This window comes from Triticum dicoccoides, chromosome 7B (assembly GCF_002162155.2).
Source record: "Triticum dicoccoides isolate Atlit2015 ecotype Zavitan chromosome 7B, WEW_v2.0, whole genome shotgun sequence".
Classification (NCBI taxonomy): Eukaryota; Viridiplantae; Streptophyta; class Magnoliopsida; order Poales; family Poaceae; genus Triticum; species Triticum dicoccoides.
Genome location: NC_041393.1, coordinates 121,291,968 through 121,310,715, shown reverse-complemented (window position 1 = coordinate 121,310,715; position 18,748 = coordinate 121,291,968). Strand labels below are relative to the sequence as shown.

The window sequence follows — 18,748 nt, the reverse complement described above, 5'->3', positions numbered from 1 at the left end:
GAAAAACAGTGGAGTGCACACACTCCTCGGGTTTCAGGCAACCAATGCCTTTTCCTTTTTTTGTGCTTTTCTTTTACCGATGCCCTCTTATAATTATGTGCTCAAGGCCAACTCCAGACCACACCAGCTGCCAGACGAGAGACGACTACACAGTGAACCTCTTATTATGTTCTGACGATGTATAGCAGTTCTTGTACAGGGTTTAAAAAAGTTGTTGTATATAGGATGGTCATATAAAGTATGCAAAGACGTATGCAATCCATGTTGTGCTTGTAATATTTTACACATTCGATACACGCATCAATGTTTTTACTGAATTTCATAACATAGATTTGAACACTGATAAACAAACTGGAAGGCGAACCGAGTCATACAAAGTATAGTTTGTGAAGATTGAGTGCCGACCGAAGGTGTGGGATTACATAAGTGGACCTTCAAATTATTCCATGTTGCCACAAAGCAGAGGAGAAGAAACTCAAAACCAGAAGCAGCATATGATTCATGCAATTGCTTGAAGCTAAACCCTGGTGGTCATACCTGCACCGAGCTTCTTCATGGACGGTCTGGACATCAGATCGTCCCACCACGCTTTCACATGAGGGTAGGAGTCGAACAGAGACGCATAAGGCGTAGCATCCATGAGGTAGAAAGTACACGCGAAATGGTTCAGGTCTGCAAAGCTGACGAAATCACCGGCTAAATACTTGTGTTTGGACAGGCGGGCTTCGTAGATTTCTAGAACCTTCTTCGCCTTCTCCAAGCTTTCATCCACAATCCTTTGATTCGTGGGAAGACCGCGCAAGGTCGGGTATATGAAGCACTCCAGCACGATCGGTGAGAGGGCCGGGTGGTATTGGTGTGCTTGGACCTCCGTCCATATGTCTACCAGGGCAGCTTCCTCCAGATTGCCCTCCCTCAACAAGTCCACTTGCTCCGACTTGTATTTGCGAAGCACGCATTTAGCAATGGCGCGGGACTCTAGAAAAGATGAAGAAATTAGTAAACATGAGTCATGAGTAAAAATATGAAACCAAGCCTACAGTTGTTCGATTTACTCAAGCAAGTTGTGTTGTAGGAATCTTGATTTGCTTGCGGGTAGTGAGTCAAACAAATATATGAAGGTCCAAAGAAATTTAACTAGACAGCTCACCGAAGAGGACGAGATCGCCATCTTGTAAAGCTGGGACCTGCCCAAACGGCTGCAAGAAGGCACCAAAGTTTGAGTGGCCTGTCAGCACTCTGAAGTCTAGCAGCCGACGAAGTAATATGACAGAAAAGGAGGAGGCGAACTGAGGTGTGAGGTGTTTATCCTGCTTACATTCCTGGCGAGGTGCTCAGGGCGCTTATGCCCCTTGCCGGGGAAGTCGATGTCGACAAGCTCGTACTCGGCGCCCACCTCCTCCAGGGTCCAGGCAGACGAGCACCCTCGCCACGTTCGTCGACGCGGCCGGCCCGAACACCTTCACCGGCGTCATTTTCCTTGTGCAAGTGATGCTGTCCGGTGGCAATATATCAAGATAGGGTGGTTGCGCTGTGCAGGCAAAAGGCAATCGCAAAAATCTGCGGGAGAGTGCGCGTCCCTTTCGATGAGCTGCTCTGCTTTGTAGGTCCTCAAGAATACTGCTTTTCTTGTTCCGGCGCCCACAACCACGGGGAAGAACACTGTTGCTGTCCTACTAATCACATGCCTTTGCAGGGAAGAACAATTAAGTCTGTCCTTCTAGTAGCAGGGCCAAAAGTATATTCTGATGCAGCTTTCCAGTGCAAAAAAGTCCCATGTTTACCACAAGGTGCTGCTGCTACTGGTATTGGTGTTTACCTATCCTTGCCGCAGGATCAGATGGAAGCTAATGTACAGATTCAAGCCTCTGCTATTATCACAAATTCTCCTTTGCAAGCTGAAGCCTTGTCCCTCCTTTTAGCAGCTCAAGTGGCCAAAAGGCTATGCATTTCTCAGCCCACTTTCCTTACTGATAGTCTGTCTTTGGCGTCATGGGCGGCTAGCCGAAAGATTAAGGAATCTACTACTCCTTGAACTATTAGAAAAGTTCTGGCTGATTTCTTCTGCTACTCCTCAGATCTTCAGTCCCAGGTTTTTCACATCTCTAGGAAGATAAATGGTATTGCTCACAATGCAGCTCACCAGGTTCTAAGATCAGTGGTACAACCTGACATATGTTGTTTCGCTTCAGCTCATTGGAATATGACTTGCCCTGTAGTTTCTCTTCTCTCTAATTTCCAATTTCAGGGCTTTGTAATTCATGTTGTACGTTGTTGCTGAGCTGAAATGAAAAGGCTTGGCGCCTCGTGCGCCTTCTGTCGGAAAAAAAAAGTAACAGACGAATTAACCTCGAATTTTCTAGTTACCAACCGTCCGGTTTGGTCAAGGCGGAAAAGTCGGAAGCAGGGGCAGCAATGTGAGTGTCGACTACAGAGAAGCATCTGGCGGGGGCAGGGGGAAACAATGATGTCTGAACCTGGGCTAGGTTGGCAGGAGGAGGAGCAAGCCGTGGGGGCTTGGGATCTAGGCGACAGCGGCAGGAGTTGTTTGTTCACTGTATGTTGCATTGTGACTTTGTGAGTGACCGGCCCATGATCGAAGTTGATATCAGCCAAAAAAAAAACATGATTCTACTCCTGAATCACAAGATGCATTCAGTGTCAGGAGAAGGAAGCGGTTCTTTCGGAATGAAAGGAAGATGGCATTGCTCAAGCTGTACCAAAACATTCCTAATTTGTTTCAAGCACCAATGCACCATAGTAATCTAGCTCTAGTAGTTGATTGGCCGATTACAAAACATGAGATATACACACTGAAAAGTGCAAAACACGAGATAAAGAACTACACAAGGTGCCGCTTTCGCCTTGCTCAAATAACTCCCTGATCACCATGGAACACCTTTGATCACTTGAAGCACGCCAGTTTCCTTCTGGACAGGGCACCCCTGCAACCGCGTGCGACAAAAAATGCTTCAGTCTTTACAAGTGAATTTTTGTAACAAAAAATGCTTCTGGAAATCGATTCGCATTGTTTTCCTTACAGTCCAGTTTAGAAAATGAGGTGCATGGAGTTCAGAGTCCACTATTATGGCTTTCCTAAACATTCAAGAGTGGGCTATTCTATCAACTCATCCTACTTCTGTTAGGTATTGATAACAGATCAGTTTTACTAAATGGCGGGCGAATATGCATAACCTATTAGGTAAAATTCAGTACATCCAGCAATTGCGGATTTATTTATTTAAGAAAAAATTAGCAATTGTAGATGCTGACTGAAAACAAATCTCTTTCACCAGTAATAAGAAGAACAACAAAAGCTTCATACGTGCAATCTTATAAAAAAGATGGAGCGAGCAAACAACAACAGCAAAGTTATATTTACTCACAATGATGCACATCCTTGCCGTGCCTTCTTCTTCTTCCTTTCCCTCTGCTTTGTTGGAGGCTTGATCACTACCTTGATGGCAGCATCAAACACAGCTTTGACATTCTGAACAATAATTGAATCGAGAATTCAAAGGATGCATCCAAAATATAACATACGAGTAGATTTTATGCAAGCCCTCAGAGAGCCAATGAAAGAAATTAACCTGCTGTGTCTTTGAGCTGCATTCGACGTAACAGGTTGCGCCGATGTGCTTGCGGAGTTCCTCCCCCTACGAGGTAAGGGTGGAGGCAAGAGTAGACAAACATGAGATGATGGAGTGTGTTGATTTCACATGGTAGATTTGAAGAGATCAAACGCCAACTGTTAACATTTTCCATCCTTCAGGTAAGCATTGTGGGGACCGGGGATAATATACACCTGAGCTGTAGTAACAGGCACCACGCCAGGATGGTCAAGTAAGTATTGTTTGTCTTCACGGAGATCTGTATGCAAGCAACATAGTGATTTTGACAAAAGCTATGGTCAAAACTAAAAGGTTTGCAACATATGATTTGCAGGCAAGATTTTAAAAAAAATGATTGCAGGCACTGCATTTTAAAATACAACAAATAATTGCTAAGTAATTTCCATATAAGAAAGATCAGTATTTGCAGGAAACAAGTTCAGATCTTTAAGGAAAGTTTATCCTGCCTGATCAGTCAGCCTATGTGTCACATTGTTAACACTGCATAATCATCTTTGAATGCTACCGCTTGACGGGCATATATGGAAATCAGCGTAAGGGGAAAACTCATCCTTTGAGCAACCACTTGAAACTTGACGCCTTGACGGTCAACTCATCTGGGCAGTATATTCTGAAGTTGCTTAAATTTTCAAAATCTCGGCCGGAGCAAAAATAGAAAACAGAAATCCAGATTGTTTCCTTGCTTCGTGTAATCCTAGAAGCTATCACTTCAGTGTGTGTGTGTGTTTTGAAAAATTAGATAATCTGTCGAGTACTAAATCGGCGACAGTTGATCGAAGGAGTATTATTTTCTTATGCCAACCCATTCGCAAGGAGAAAACTATCCCTCTTCTCAAGCAAGAACTAATCCATAAAAAAATTGTCTTCTGGGCCACTGATTGCCGAGCCTGACAACAAACTGAGTAACATATTCATTTGCTCCAAACATTGAACTATCATTTATCCTTTACTTTTGGTACTCCCTCCGTAAAAAAATATAAGAGCATTTAGATTTAATGATCTAAACGCTCTTATATTTCTTTACGGAGGGAGTAGCATTTAAACATGTACCACAATAATTATTATTGACCACAGTCCAGGAAACATCACAAGGAAGGCAAGCATAGTTCCAACTTCCAACAACGAAAAGACAAACAAGATCCTAGCCGCTACCAACTAGGCAGCAATGTACAAACCATATAGTATCACGGACAGATATGCAGCCAAATGGGAAAAAGTGCTTCCCTTGACAGTCACACAACTCACCATATTTTGTACCAACCAACACTATCGGCACGCTGGGTGCATGGTGCTGAAGCTCCGGTAGCCACTGAAAGGGAGAATAAATAAGCACACGATAAAACCAACTGAATACTAGCTTAAACCATCGATCCAAGATGGTATAGAACTACTAGTACTGGTGTAGAATAGATACGCACCTTCTTCATGATATTCTCATAGCTGGCGCGGCTGACGAGCGAGAAGGCGAGCACGAAGACGTCGGCTCCCCGGTAGCTCAGCGGTCGCAATCTGTTGTAATCCTCCTGCCCTGTGAACAAATCCAACTCCACACAATAAGACCGCCAATAAAATCCTGTGGCAGCTTCCAAAGAGTGATGTAATAACTATACGTAGTGCAAGACATAAAAGGAAACTGCAAATGTGGAACAGCGAAACGATTCTTTAAAAAAAAACAGCGAAACAAAACAGGCAGCATAAATAAATAAGTAACCTGCAGTGTCCCAGAGGCCCAGGTTCACGGTGGTGCCGTCCACCACCACGTTTGCGCTGAAATTGTCGAACACGGTTGGTACGTAGTCCTGTAAAAAAAGGCCCAGCACAAGCAAAACAGAAGTTCAAAACCTGCCAGAATATTTACTCTCGGGTGTGAAATTTTAGCAATGATTTCAAAATTGTTGACAGAGACACCACACCAGAGCCCCCCGGGTGGTTCAAGAACGGCAAGAGCGAATCTATCAAACCGGACCAGGATGCAAATGGGCGGGATCCTGAGCCCTGGTGTTTCCTGGAACCCAAGAGAGCCCGACAATTTGTACCCCGAAGACAGAGAGAGGGAGGAGGCTGTGGGTTGTGGGCATTACAGTGGGGAACTTGTTGCTGGTGTAGCAGATGAGCATGCAGGTCTTGCCGACGGCGCCGTCGCCGACCGTGACGCACTTGATGAACCGGGAGGCGCTGGACGCCATGCCGGCCGGCTAACTCGACGACAAGGAAGGGCTAGCAGTAGCAGAGCGAGCAGAGGAACGGGGGACTTGAGGAGTTTCAGTGAGTGAGGGGTTGGTTGGCTTTGTTCGTTCTTCGGTTGTGCGTCTGGTGCCGTGGTGGCTTCTTGGCAAAGGGGAGTTGAAGAGGGAGAGGCAAAGGGAAGGGACGGGTCACCGTCACATCCTTCTCCACTCTCTCTTTTATTTTTGCAGTTTTGCTGTGGTGACTGATGCCGTGCTCTGCTTCAGATGCTGCGGCCTACTCGGTCGCACCTGGATCCACGAGTTGGATTATGTAATTGATTATGCGTCGTGCGCTTTTTAGGGGGGAAATTATGAGTCGTGCTGCCTGGTGTGCGTCCTTTTTTTCCCAAGAAATACTCTAGTGTCAAACGCTCTTATATTATGCGACGGAGGGAGTAGTTTTTTTATTCATGGCGTGGTTAATAGAGAAGCCCACTCAGGAGTGCTCTTAGTACTCATTTTTGACTCAATAAACAGCTGCGACGTGCCATTCATGTCGTGTCAAATAAACCCGGCCTGGAGATCTTGACGTTTGGGCAAATCTTGCAACCCAACCATAGATAGATATTTTTCATTCACAATTGTGTTGTCGATCTCTTGCATTGCTGCATGTGACGTGGACGTTGGAGTGGCAGCAGGGCTGCACGTAGCTCCGGCCTCCGGCGTGGTCGGCGCCTAATTTGACTGCAACCGCATGCATGGCAACGGCTGCAGGACAGGTACGTGCGTGCGTCGTGGCCGGTGGCCGGTGGCGGTGCGCGTTTGGCAGCAGCGTCACATGCCGCCGGCGCGCACGTACGCCTGCTTTGGCATGCCATGTGATGCTCCTGCACATCAAATGCATGACACGTGAGGCTAGGGTGTCATTGCCAGATAGCATGACGTCCTAGGCCGGGGCGCCATGGCACCCGGGGCTAGGGGTCATGGCGCTCTTGGCATCTAGGGAGCCATGTTATCTAGCATGCGACGCCTCGGCCCAGGGCGTATACAAAGTCGGTCATTTTATGAAGAAAAAAATGTATCCAGTTTATTGTGTGCTAGAGTTTTAAAAAGGGACTAGATTTGTCTATTGTCACGGGAAAGGGAAACAGTGACCAAGGGCTGTTTTTGGTCAGATTCTTTGCAGGACAAAATTGCACCATACCTGTCAACCTCTGTGCTTCAGCCTCGTATAAATTTGATATATGGTCCCGGCCGTATGGACACCAGCTGTTGTGATGAAGTATTTCATTCACTGCCAACATTTGCACAGACTGGATCGACTCAACTCTGGAACGAAAGGGATGGAGATCATACAGTACACCTACCAGAATCATGGCAAGTAGGTATGGCGGATTTGCTTCCACGGGAAGGGATGACCAAGGAAAAAGGCTCGTCAAAAACACGCATCGCCGTCGACGAGGGTCCAAAACTGCACCAGACCTATCACTTGTGCTCGAAGCCAAGCTCTCTTTACAAGCAACAGACACGACAACCACCAAAACAAAACTTTGGTAGAAAAAGACACACGAGTACTCCAGAAAAGCAAATAATTGGTACCAAGAAAAGTATCGCCAGCGGAGTAAAAGTTTGCTGAGGTTTAAAGTGAATATATCATGGCAAACGTGACGATGCGGATACTGATAAGCAAATGCAATGAGTTTTCTGGTATTGATTCAATAAATCAAATGAGAACAAAACTTCGATTCTTGCTATTCTACAGGTTCTCAATTGCTCGGTGCCGCACGCATTTTCAACCTAGCCACTGAGGATTCGGTGTTTGCCACCATTCGCCTTTTGCCGAACCATAATGCTCTTCCACGTCCAAAACTTCAGCGGCACTCATTGCTGCAGAGGGGTTTCTCATGCAGATGGCATTGTATAATCCAACTGAAACTGTGTGCCAATAGGTTCGCCCAATATTAGTGGTATCGGCAACCACCCTGCTTTTACTCAGGCCTTCAGGTCATCTGACATCGCTGAAGGTATGCAATGTGTCGTTAGAATGTCCTGAGTAGCAGCCCTAGCTGTTTTCGTCTCGAGAACAACAACCTGCCAAATCATCCGAAGGTTACTTCCCAGCACGCTCAACATTGAACAGAACGTTATAAATAGGTGGCAGTTCAGTTCAAAAAAAATAAATAGGTGGCAGTTTGACTACCTGGTCGTAATCCATGTCAAACTTCAAGAACTCCTCCTTGCAATCTTCCACCATGGTCGCCAGCTGCTTCAAATTATTTACTGCTTTCCCATTGAACGCACGAACCTATATTATTAAAAAAAAGGGAGATAATACAATTGAATAAGGGAACGGCTAAAAAAAGAATGTTAAGTTTACTACATGCCTTGGAGAATGGCATGTAAACTAAGAATGTCCACTATATTTAGTACCGATGCTACAATTTGGCGGAAAGCCACGTGTGCAATCATTCCACTTCAGAAAGAACAGCATTCCTCTTACCTTGACTGCTAATATTCTTGTTATACTAGCAAAACTTCCAAAAATATGTTCTTACTTTTAAGACAACAACCATTTTCATACCATTTTCTCATGTCCAATCTTAATGCTTACAAGTTAAAATTATACAAATAGTCAGAGTTTAAATAGTGTAACTGACATGCAAGAGAAACTGGCATAGAGGGAGTGCTAAGGATAAATTGATGCAGCAAGACAATAATATTTCATGTGAGTACAGCCACATGGATTTAATTCTGTAACTGCATATGTAGACAAAACTTTGAAAAATCAAAACGCAAAACTAGGAATATCCACATAGGATCGCCCATAACTACCTGAGTATTGACTAGTTCTTCATAACCAATATTGATATCTGCCACAAGCACCTGCAAGATCATAAAATTGGTGTCAAATGGTAATTCTATCAAGCTTTAACGCAAAGCAAGATGGATGGGCTTGTGCGACATAGCATAAAAACTTTCAAAGTTGGTTAAGAGAAAGGACTTGACCTGTGAGACCACCACAAGCTGCTCATCAGGTGATTGCGCCATTGCATGTAAATGCTTGTCCAACAACTTGACGGGGGCATCAAATTCGTAATCTTTTCCATACTGATCATCAAGCATTCTAGTTAGTTTTCAATCGAAATTACTACCATAAAAAAATTTAAGCGAATTCAAAAACTGCAAAATCCAGAGGAAATATACTTTAAAAGTACTTCCTCCGTCCGGAATTAGTTGTCACTCAAACGGATGTATCTAGCGCATACATCCGTTTGAGCGACAACTAATTCTGGACGAAGGGAGTAGGATTCAGGCACAATTATGGTGGGCAAGGACACCATTCAAAATTCAAAGTATAGTGCTTCCAGGTTACCATATGAAACACTTTAAAAACAACTTGGGACAAGCAAGTCACATTCCATCGACAAAGAGACCAACTTTTCAATAATGTAGTTCAGGTGATTATATTTGTTGCATACAGAGCACAAACAAGATAATCAGTGCAATCATGACATAATGTTCATTGTTCAAGCATTACAAGCATACATGGCAATTCGCTACATTAGAAAAGGACACAAATAGTTGTCAAGGCTCGGCGCACATACAGAATAAGCATGTATATAACTATTTTTATTTTTTCAAACAAAACAAGATAGCAACTTCCAAAGATTCTAACAAATTTCCATAATTAAGAATATCTTCTGCAAAGCATCATTTCCCCTGAAGTGTGTCAACGGAGACAACAAAACAAGAATATAATATTTTGGTTACTATTTCATGCCTAGGGCAGAGGAGAGAGGGCAAAGATAACATACCTCAGATCGAAGATATGGAACAGATACAACCATAAAAACAAAGCCTGCAACAATGTAGTACGACGGTGGCCTGCCCTTTATATGAGCTGGAATGAGCTTTTTGTGGATTGAGAGCTTTATGTTGAATTCATGAATTTTCGAATTCCGGAGAACTTTGACACGTGCCTTCTCACCAGTATACTTCTGTGAAACTAGGTAACTGAAGCCAATGCGCTCTCCATGCCTGAATGGGACTGGGTGACCAAGAAAATAAAAAGTAAGCAAGTGGAAGCATTTTCCTTGACTGATAAGAAGGACTCTATCTGGGAAACGTCCAATTGTGTATTTTAATCGAATGAAAACATCTGAGTATACTTACTCCAGTATTCTCATTACTGCTCAAAAATCCATGAGAAAAAACTACTTTCCAACCTGAACTTTGGCAAGAGATACCTTCTCTACCTTAAAATCTAAAACTGTTTGAATTGCAACCTCAAACTATTGAACCCGTCTGTTTCACCCTTGGCTGGTGTCACAAGTAATCTTCGGTGACATGCATGCCACTATCCACAATACCACTACCATAAGTAAAGAAACACTACAACAGAAAACAGTCTAAAAAACAAACTCCGCCATTCAATCAGAAAAAAAGCTTCCAAAAAAATGCCAGAAATGGAAGAAACATTGGTCGAGAAGATCAATAACAGAAACACCGTGACATGGGAATGGCACGGCAGTGATGCGGTGGACACATGGCACCCACATCAGCCAATATCACTTGCAAAACCACCTGAGCGTGAAAAAACGGGTGGATTTCGTAGTTCGAGGCAGCAAATCTTGTCTTGTGAGTTCGGCCGCCAAAAGTGAACTTTTGATGAATTTGGGGCCAAAAGGTGGACTTTTATTCATATTATCCGACAGTTGTATTTGCATAAAACACTAGTAATCAGATTAGTGATATTTACTCAAATCAACTGGGGAACTACTGGTAAGTGGTATCAGATACATGTATAAACTATGACAGAAGCTATAACAAACCTGTGCCAAAATATGACATGATCCATGAAGTGATCAAGAATGCATGATAATACGTAGATACATGTATAAAGTATGACAGAAGTTATAACAAACCTGTGCCATCGTTGGCGATGTCAATACCATCAAAGCTAAGAATAATATCAGAAGGTTGCATGCATCCAGATTCAGGAGCAGTTGGTTCAATTCTTCTGATACGAACACCCTTTTGGTCAGATTTCATTCCCATTGCCTTGCGGAGATCGGGATTTTCCATTTTCTGCCACTCTATCCCAAGTATAGGGAAACCTGGCAGGGGAATGCAGGCAAACGGTAAGCTAGTTGGATGCAAAACAAAGAAGATTATACATGTCAAAAACACATCTACCAGGTATACCAATTATAAAATGGATATTAATACAAGAGAAATAATTAGCACAGAACTTTTTTTTAACAAAAGCAAGCCCTCCATCCATCAAAAGATTGATGAGGTTATAAGAGAACAAAAAGCACACCAGATTGCATGGGGTACTCAGACTGGCAATGCAGGTACGATTGACTATGTTCAGCATTGAATTTAAAATATCGTTTAAGCTACTCATACAGGCAATGCAGGTACGATGTGCACCAGGAGCACATGTGATGACATGCAGTGCATAAGAATAATTTCCAGGTGAACACAAACAGTGTCAAAGGAAGAAGAACTAAGGGGCTGCTTAAGTTTCATGCCCCTGACAGACAAAGTTTTACCTAACATTCACCAGACTTCTCTATGGTTCCGGTAAGCTCCTTCGACTTTGGCTCTTAAGTTCATTGTTGTGGAGCCAAACGTGGATGAAAACTGTGAAGCCAATTTGAGCACCGAGTTTTGTTACACCAGTTTAGCCAAGCACAAGCACTTCATTGGGAACAAACGAAACAAGCTCTACCACATGTAATTGGTAATTTTACATTCTTGCCTATAAGCAGAGTATTTTATAGGATACTCGCATCTGAATGCATTAGATAAATATTCAGTTTCTTATTTATAATAATCAGATAACATCCAACAATATCATATTCCCGTTTGTAGTTTTGGCTAATAAAATACGTAAATGAAAATGGGAAGGGCACTACCCGGTCCGTCTCCATCACTAGTCCCGGCCACATCTGCTAGGTTACTTTAGTCATTTGGGTCAAAAATTAGCATCTCAATGTTGGACAAACCTATCGACCACTTTGACTGACATCAACCGCAAAATTAAAAAATGAGCCTAAAGGAAGTGTATCGAAACAAAGAGGAACATTTCCAGTGGAAAAAATCATGTCCCCTTGTATTAGTGAATTATTTGCAAAATTGACAGTTTTTAGCAAACATTTGACAGTGCTAACAAAACAATGAATGAATCACATCACTTTCACACCTCAAGAGGTTGCATTCTACTCCCTCTGTAAAAAAATATAAGATCTTTTAGATCACTATATTAGTGATCTTATATTTCTTTACAGAGGGAGTCAGTGTTAAAAACACCAACTGTGCATGCTGCATAGTGTTCAAAATATGACTTCAAAGCTCACTGAAATTCTATAGTACGGTTAAGACACTGTTTCCCTGAAATAACAGTTTGTTAATCTGTAAATTGTGGTCAACACTGAAAATTCTAGACCATGCATGTCGGATGAGGAACTTATAACCGATAAGGATAACAATCACACGAGTCTTTTTGCAATGATAATTACATGGAAGCTGATAGAACTCATAGAAGAAAGTGAGACTTAAGACAGAAGTTATTAAAATAAACAGATTGCTTTTGCAAATAGTAATGAAATCAAAATATATTTACATACATGTCTACACAAGATGTTCCGGCATAAACCCTTTTCATTCATGCACCATTAAGATACACCTTAAACATGGTTTACAAGACTTAAAGCATAAGCAACGACAGAATAAGAGTTACCTGTGTACTCTCCAGATTTCTCATAGTCTTGAATGAAGTGCTTAATAACCGGGGTGGGTATAACATAGCCTATGTTTTCTGCATCTTCGTGCTTAAGAGATTGAAAAGCTATACCAACGCATTTTCCCTGATCATTAAAAGCAGGGCCCCCCGAGTTTCCTGAATTTATAGCTGCATCTATCTGTTCATAAGTAACAACCAAGGTTACAGGTATTCATAAAGAGGGCTAATTATAATTCCATTTTATTACAAAAACAACATACAGACAAACAAAGACAACTAAAGCATGCAAATTGCCTGGAAAAATATACCTGTAGTCCAAGAAGTTCTGTAGAACCATGAACATATGAGAGGATTTCTATCCTAGATACTACACCACTTGTCACAGAAATTGTATCTCCTCCAATAGGATAACCAACAACGGTGACAGCATCCTGAAGTGCTGGCAGCAATCCAAACTCCAGCGGCAGAACTCCTTTCCAGAATTCATCATCATCAACGGTTAACATTGCTGAAATGAAAAATTGGAAAGGTCGGTTGTGATTATCAAATCATGTAAGGAAGTTGCTCCTTGAGCTCATTAATCAATAGCTTCGTTTGTTAGAGAAAGGTGCAAACTTGACAATGACTGCATGAATGCAGAATGCTTAGTCCAGTCTAGCTTATTTCCCTTTATTGTTTGTCGAGTCATCCTCCAACTTACCCAACATGTGTCTCCATACTACTTCTGTTATACTATGCCCTCCATTTCAAGATAATACTCACAATAATCCACATATCCAAGCAGTTTCTGAGAACATAAGTATGTTGACGACAATAACAATCCTTGGCTGCTAAAACTAGTCTTATGGGATTGCACTGCTCAAGTACATGACAGCATCATGCAGCACATTTAGGAGCAAAACTGAAGCCCCGGATTAAAATGAGTGGGTAAAGATTAAAGATGAGATTTAATAACTTTTTCTTCAATTTTACAGCATATTAGTGAGTTCATATAGTCTTGTAAACATGTTAATACTACCTGAAGGCTTCCGGCATAAGCTTGACAAGCAGCCAGTTTAGTCTAGATTGACCCCGGTTTGAAAACAATATTATGATCCAAATCCACCAAAACAGTGGCTCTCTCCCACCTTTCTGTTTAGAGTACACATACAGAGTTCACAACATTAAACAAGATAACCTATTCTGGTATACGCATGTTCCGATTTGCAGAGAACAAAACATTAATAATCTGCGTGTTCCACAAAAGTCGAATTTTGCCAACTCTGCAGTGTGTAGTGCATTTCTGTAATTGCAAAAGCACATAATGGAATGGTGGTACTAAATTAGACTACCTAATTCCACAAAAATTGGCATTCCTTAGACAGTGCAAGAAGCCCATATGCGATCGCAACAGATAATTCACAACCAGAGAACTCTTATAAGTTTGTCAAGTTCACAATATTGTGCAGTCTAAAACAGATAAAAGAAGCAGGTATGGGCATGCATACCAATGTCGCATTCGTTGCCAATGGCAAGGACGGTGGCGAGGTACTTGGTGTCTGAGCCGCGCTTCTTGAGCTTGACTTGGGTGTAGTGCTCGACGGAGTGGGCGTTGGTGAGCACCCTGCGCCCCCCAATGATGAACCCGCTGCTGCTGGAGCTGTATTGCCTCTTGCGCTGCCATGGCATTGAGAAGTTCGGCTCCGTGTGCACGCAGAAGACCTTTACCACGGCATCCATGGAGGGCATCACCTTCGCCACCTGCTCCCACCGCAACGGCTCCACCGCCGGGACCTCTACCTTCATGTTGGCCGCCCCCTTGGACGCGCCGCGCCGCGTCGGGGAGGGGGGCGCGCGGAGGGCGGCGTCGGCATCTGACGGGAGCTCGTGGCGGCCGCGTCGGGATTTGCGGCGGCCGCGGGGCCCGGAGGAGGAACCTGGCTCGGGGGTGTCGGCGGCGGCGGCGAGGGGGGACGAGGGGTGGTCGTTGTCAGGGGAGGCGGCGGCCGGCGGCTTCGGCTTGCGGCCGCGCTTGGGCTTCGGCGAGGGGGCGGAGTCGTGGGTGCCGTTGTCGGGGGCGGCGGCGGCGGCCGGCGGCTTCGGCTTGCGGCCGCGCTTGCGCTTGGGAGCGTCGTGGTTGTCCATTGTCTGACGACCTAGGGTTTCATGGAGGTGGCAGGCAAACGTAGTACAAAAAGGGAGCGCGACGGGTCGGGCTTTGGCTCGGTCGGTACATGGCACGGTCGGGGTCGAGCCCAAAGTGTAGAATTTTTCTTCTTCTTTTTTTGTGGAGTGCAATGCGTATAGTCCGAATATACAATTCTGAGACCGGACTCATCTGCACCCGGTCAAAAAACAATTCAGAAAAAATTCAAAAAAATATTTAAAAATCTAAATTCTTTGTGCAAGGTAGATAATTTGTTGCGTGAGGTGCGCTTCAAATATCAAAGTATTTGGACATTTGAGAGCTCTAAAAAAGACAAAGTGGGTCAGAACAGTATATGCACAGTACACTTCTTAGCATACTCCAAATTTATCTTTTTTACTGAGAGCTATTCAGATGTCCAAATGATTTAAAATTTAAAACGAACATCACGCATCAAATTATCTATCATGCCAAAAAAATTGGAATTTTTTGAATTTTTCTAGTATTTATTTTGATTTTTTTATTCAGCGTGGATGCAGATGAGCCTGGAGCCAAAACGCCTCACTCCGTATAGTCCCTCTTTTTTGTTTTCCGTTACAACAAGATCCTCGTTACAATTGCAACAGGATCCAATTGCAGACGCCGCAAAAAGAAATGTAGCAATTGCAATATGATTATTATTTTTGTGAAGTTGTAGGACATTTTTGCAACAAGAGCCTTGTTGCAGTTGTCACATACCCTTTGTTGCAAAAAAGAAACATCTCCGCTCGCGGCCGTGTCTGCCATGGGGCTTGTCTTCTCCGACAACAATCCGCCCTCCATCGCCTCGGCTGCGTTGCCTCCTGCGCGCAACGCTGCTCGCCGCTGCAACTTCTGCTCCACCACCTCGCCATGCTCAGATCCGGTGAGCTGCCACTGCCAAGCCACCTCCTTCGCCCTCCTTGGTCGGGGCCGCCTCAAGCCAACTCGCCCGTGACCCGCAACCAGTCCCACGCCAGCGCCTTGGTTAACCACACCTGTATGAATGCATACCCTCGCCACCATTGATACTCGCCTAGCCTCACCACCGTTAATTGTCCCAACAGTAACCTCCCCACCATCGGTTGCTGCTGCACGGAATTCAATCGTCGTTACCCTCGCCCAGGCGGTCACCGTTGCCTCGCATCTGGTCGGACTGCAGCAGAACCTTTCCTCCGGGTAAATGGATCGCAACAAGGGCCAAGTTGCAAATTTGTACTATAGTGGAGGCTGCTCTGGAGGCGTCCGATTAAAAACATATATGGCGGCCACGGAGGCAATGGACGATCTCACAAAGATCAGTGGGGTGAAATCATTTTTCGATTTTTAAAATTATTACTCAAATGAATTGGATAAAAAAATTGAATAAAAGAAAATATTCTATGATGTGGGATGATCCCTCTTTACATGTTGAGCCAGATTTTTTTTAGAGAGAACACATGATTTTTTTTTTGAGAAACCATGTTGAACCAGATGTGATAATACGGAAGTGTGTCCCAAGCAAAGTTTTAAATAGCCGGCTATAACTCCGCTATAGCACGCTATATAGCCTTGTCAGCAGGGTGCTGCTAAATGGTTCCATGTACAAATAGCCCGCTATAGCCTGTTATACCCCGCTATAACTCCGCGATAGTTGATTTTGAGGTCCGCCGCTATTTGGCAATAGTCCGCTATTTAAAACACTGGTCCCAAGTACTCCGAGGTGGTTGGTGTCGATGGGGATGTATCCGGTAAACCCGCACTTGTGATGCTACCGGTGCACCGGATGCCATAGAACATCTTAAAAATATGAAGAAAAAAAACTAGCACATTAACACAACATCAAAGTATGATGTTATAAATTTTCGTATCAAAATTTGAAACATTTTTTGAGATACACAAATGACAAATTTGACATCAGTATGATAACGGGTCAAATCTAAAGCCCAAGTTACATTACGTACTATTTAATGTTGAATTTGTTGTTTTTGCTTTACAATTTATGTTTCGAGTTTGACTTGAAATTTTATGACAACCTACATTGATGTTGTGTGAATGTGCTAATTTTTTCAGAATTTTTTAAACATTTTAAAAACGCAAGGTCAGTTTGGTGCGTCCGTAGCATCAGAAACTCCGAAGCACCAGATATTTTCTTGGTGTCGATGGAAGAAAAGTGGTTGAGAACTGCCGACAAATGGTAAGGACAGGTGGAGTGCCACTCCGAGCCCACGTGAAAAACCGCGCAAGAAACAAAAGGCCCGGCGTTACAGAGTGAGAGAGATAGCCCACGAGAAAGTAACCATCTCCGCCCTCCAGGCCCGTGATCCTATATTCAAAAAAAAAGAAAATAATGGCCCGTGAGAAGATCTCTCGAGCGTGTTTTCTCTGGAAAAATGGGCTATCTCGATTACCTGCCTAATGCGCATGAAGGCAGAGGCCTTTTTGTTTAAGACAGTACAAACGCATACATAATCACATATACTCGTTTCAGTTACTCAAAAAAAAGAAGCACATATACTCATTTCTTTGAATGTACTAACACACTCTCTATCTCTATGAGTACCTTCAATAGACTGAGTTGATAAATCATCTTGAGATTAATGAAGCCATCATCGGCGCATTCGTAGTTTGACGGAAACGTCTTCTCTCACTGAACAAGCATCACCGAAAGCCTGAAAGAATTCCAAAATGCGACCACCAATGCCATGTCTAGGACTTAAACTCTGCTGGACTAGTTTCACCACAAAAAACCTAACCATATGAGCAAGGCTCGGTTCACTGTGGAGTTTTAAAATTGACAAATTCACCATAGATGTCTCGTTATTGACGGGACCGTCGTCCCACATTGATAAAACCAGGGTTTAATCCCTAATGGGTAAGGGGTGCACACATTTCTAAGGGCATCTCCAACGTCGACCCTCAAACCTCCCTCAATTGTCTGGACCGTGGAAGCCATCCAACGCGGTTATGTATCGGTCCGCAATGCGCTCTGGACATGTTTTCTTCCGCAGACCGAAAGACAAATGTGGGAGGGGGTGCGGGAGTCCGGACCGATCCCAAGCCCGCTTCTGACTGCCTTGGCCCACCAAAAAACCCTCACCCGCCCCTCCCGCGCTTTTCCTTCCGATGCACGCGCCGCTTATCGCGCCACATTCATGTCGGCCCAGAGCACGTAGAGGCCGGCATTGATACCGTGATGTGACCGGAGGAAGGGAGGACGACGCTGACTGACGTGACCTCTCGGCAGCCGCCGCTTCAATGCGGGCGCAGGTTCCCGATGAACCAACTCCGGCCGCTGCGCCGCATTGAAGCGGCTGACCGACCCTTCGCATGGCCTGGTCGTGGCTATTAAGCCGCGCTTTGGTATCGTCCATAATGCATCCTCCTCCTCCTCCACCACCTCCTCCTCTCCTCCCCCTCCCCGCCCATCACCCTCCACATCTCCGATGATGGGCAAGTCCTGAGAGTCGGCGCCGATAGGCGGTTCCAGGGCTGGATCTAGCGGATCGTGGCGATGCTGCGCTTGAACTCTGCGTCCATCGTTCTCATCGGCCGGCGACGACTCAACGAGGGCGGATGTCGTCATCTCCTCCGACGACGAGGAGGACCAGCAACCGCCATCGCCGAAGTTCGCGACGGCGGTGCCGGGCCAGGTCTACGCCACCACCAACACGGAGTTCGAGGAGCAGATGGAGCTGATGCTCCGTCACTCCGTCGTTCGCATCAACGGCCCGGCTCCGCCACAGGGGCACTCCTCCCCGTGAAAGTGGAGTCGGGATCCCATCCATGCTATCCGCCGTTGCGTAGCCGCGACGTCCAAATCAGACGCTGTGTGAAGGAGTGGCTCTCGCCGCCGCCCCAGTGCTTCATCAAGGAGGAGCGTCGCGCGCCGCCGCCCCTGCCCAAGGCGTGCGGTCACCTTCTCCACTACCTCGACAGTGGCGGGAGCAACTACAGCTGTTCGTCCTCCCGGTGCGCCATGACGGCGTAGGAGTACGCTGACCGAGAGCAGCGTCGGGGGGACAGCCGCAACACCGCGCACTGGTCCAAGTTCGTGAACTCAGACGCCCCCCCC

The 18,748-nt window shown here is 44.7% G+C and overlaps 2 protein-coding genes and 1 pseudogene across 2 annotated transcripts; all 3 read right to left on the bottom strand.

Moving 5' to 3' along the window:
• Positions 1 to 327: 327 nt before the first annotated feature.
• On the bottom strand, positions 328 to 1,490 carry LOC119337658 (annotated as a pseudogene).
• A 1,199-nt stretch (positions 1,491 to 2,689) lies between these two features.
• Positions 2,690 to 6,026, bottom strand: LOC119341567 (rac-like GTP-binding protein 4). The gene is made up of 8 exons (XM_037613440.1): positions 5,714 to 6,026; positions 5,344 to 5,431; positions 5,051 to 5,160; positions 4,878 to 4,941; positions 3,806 to 3,870; positions 3,591 to 3,656; positions 3,387 to 3,490; positions 2,690 to 2,945 (listed from the first exon to the last, which is right to left on the bottom strand). The coding sequence occupies exons 1-8, from the start codon at positions 5,816 to 5,818 to the stop codon at positions 2,906 to 2,908; spliced, it is 642 nt and encodes a 213-aa protein (XP_037469337.1). The 5' UTR covers positions 5,819 to 6,026; the 3' UTR covers positions 2,690 to 2,905.
• Positions 6,027 to 7,375: 1,349 nt separating this feature from the next.
• On the bottom strand, positions 7,376 to 14,692 carry LOC119336777 (protease Do-like 9). The gene is made up of 9 exons (XM_037608855.1): positions 14,039 to 14,692; positions 12,860 to 13,059; positions 12,549 to 12,729; positions 10,726 to 10,917; positions 9,616 to 9,848; positions 8,807 to 8,908; positions 8,633 to 8,683; positions 8,001 to 8,105; positions 7,376 to 7,891 (listed from the first exon to the last, which is right to left on the bottom strand). Exons 1-9 carry the CDS (start codon positions 14,673 to 14,675, stop codon positions 7,793 to 7,795), a joined length of 1,800 nt encoding a protein of 599 aa, XP_037464752.1. The 5' UTR covers positions 14,676 to 14,692; the 3' UTR covers positions 7,376 to 7,792.
• Between the last annotated feature and the right edge of the window lie 4,056 nt (positions 14,693 to 18,748).

Excerpts from the sequence above, each read along its gene's own strand:
- LOC119341567 (XM_037613440.1), bottom strand. The coding sequence starts at position 5,818 with ATGGCGTCCAGCGCCTCCCGGTTCATCAAGTGCGTCACGGTCGGCGAC. Across the intron at positions 5,432-5,713 it reads CCAGCAACAAGTTCCCCACT|GACTACGTACCAACCGTGTT; the intron begins GTAATGCCCACA and ends CTTTTTTTACAG. Across the intron at positions 3,657-3,805 it reads TGCCTGTTACTACAGCTCAG|GGGGAGGAACTCCGCAAGCA; the intron begins GTGTATATTATC and ends CTTACCTCGTAG.
- LOC119336777 (XM_037608855.1), bottom strand. The coding sequence starts at position 14,675 with ATGGACAACCACGACGCTCCCAAGCGCAAGCGCGGCCGCAAGCCGAAG. Across the intron at positions 10,918-12,548 it reads GAAATCTGGAGAGTACACAG|GTTTCCCTATACTTGGGATA; the intron begins GTAACTCTTATT and ends TTCCCCTGCCAG. Across the intron at positions 9,849-10,725 it reads CATCGCCAACGATGGCACAG|TCCCATTCAGGCATGGAGAG; the intron begins GTTTGTTATAAC and ends TTGGTCACCCAG.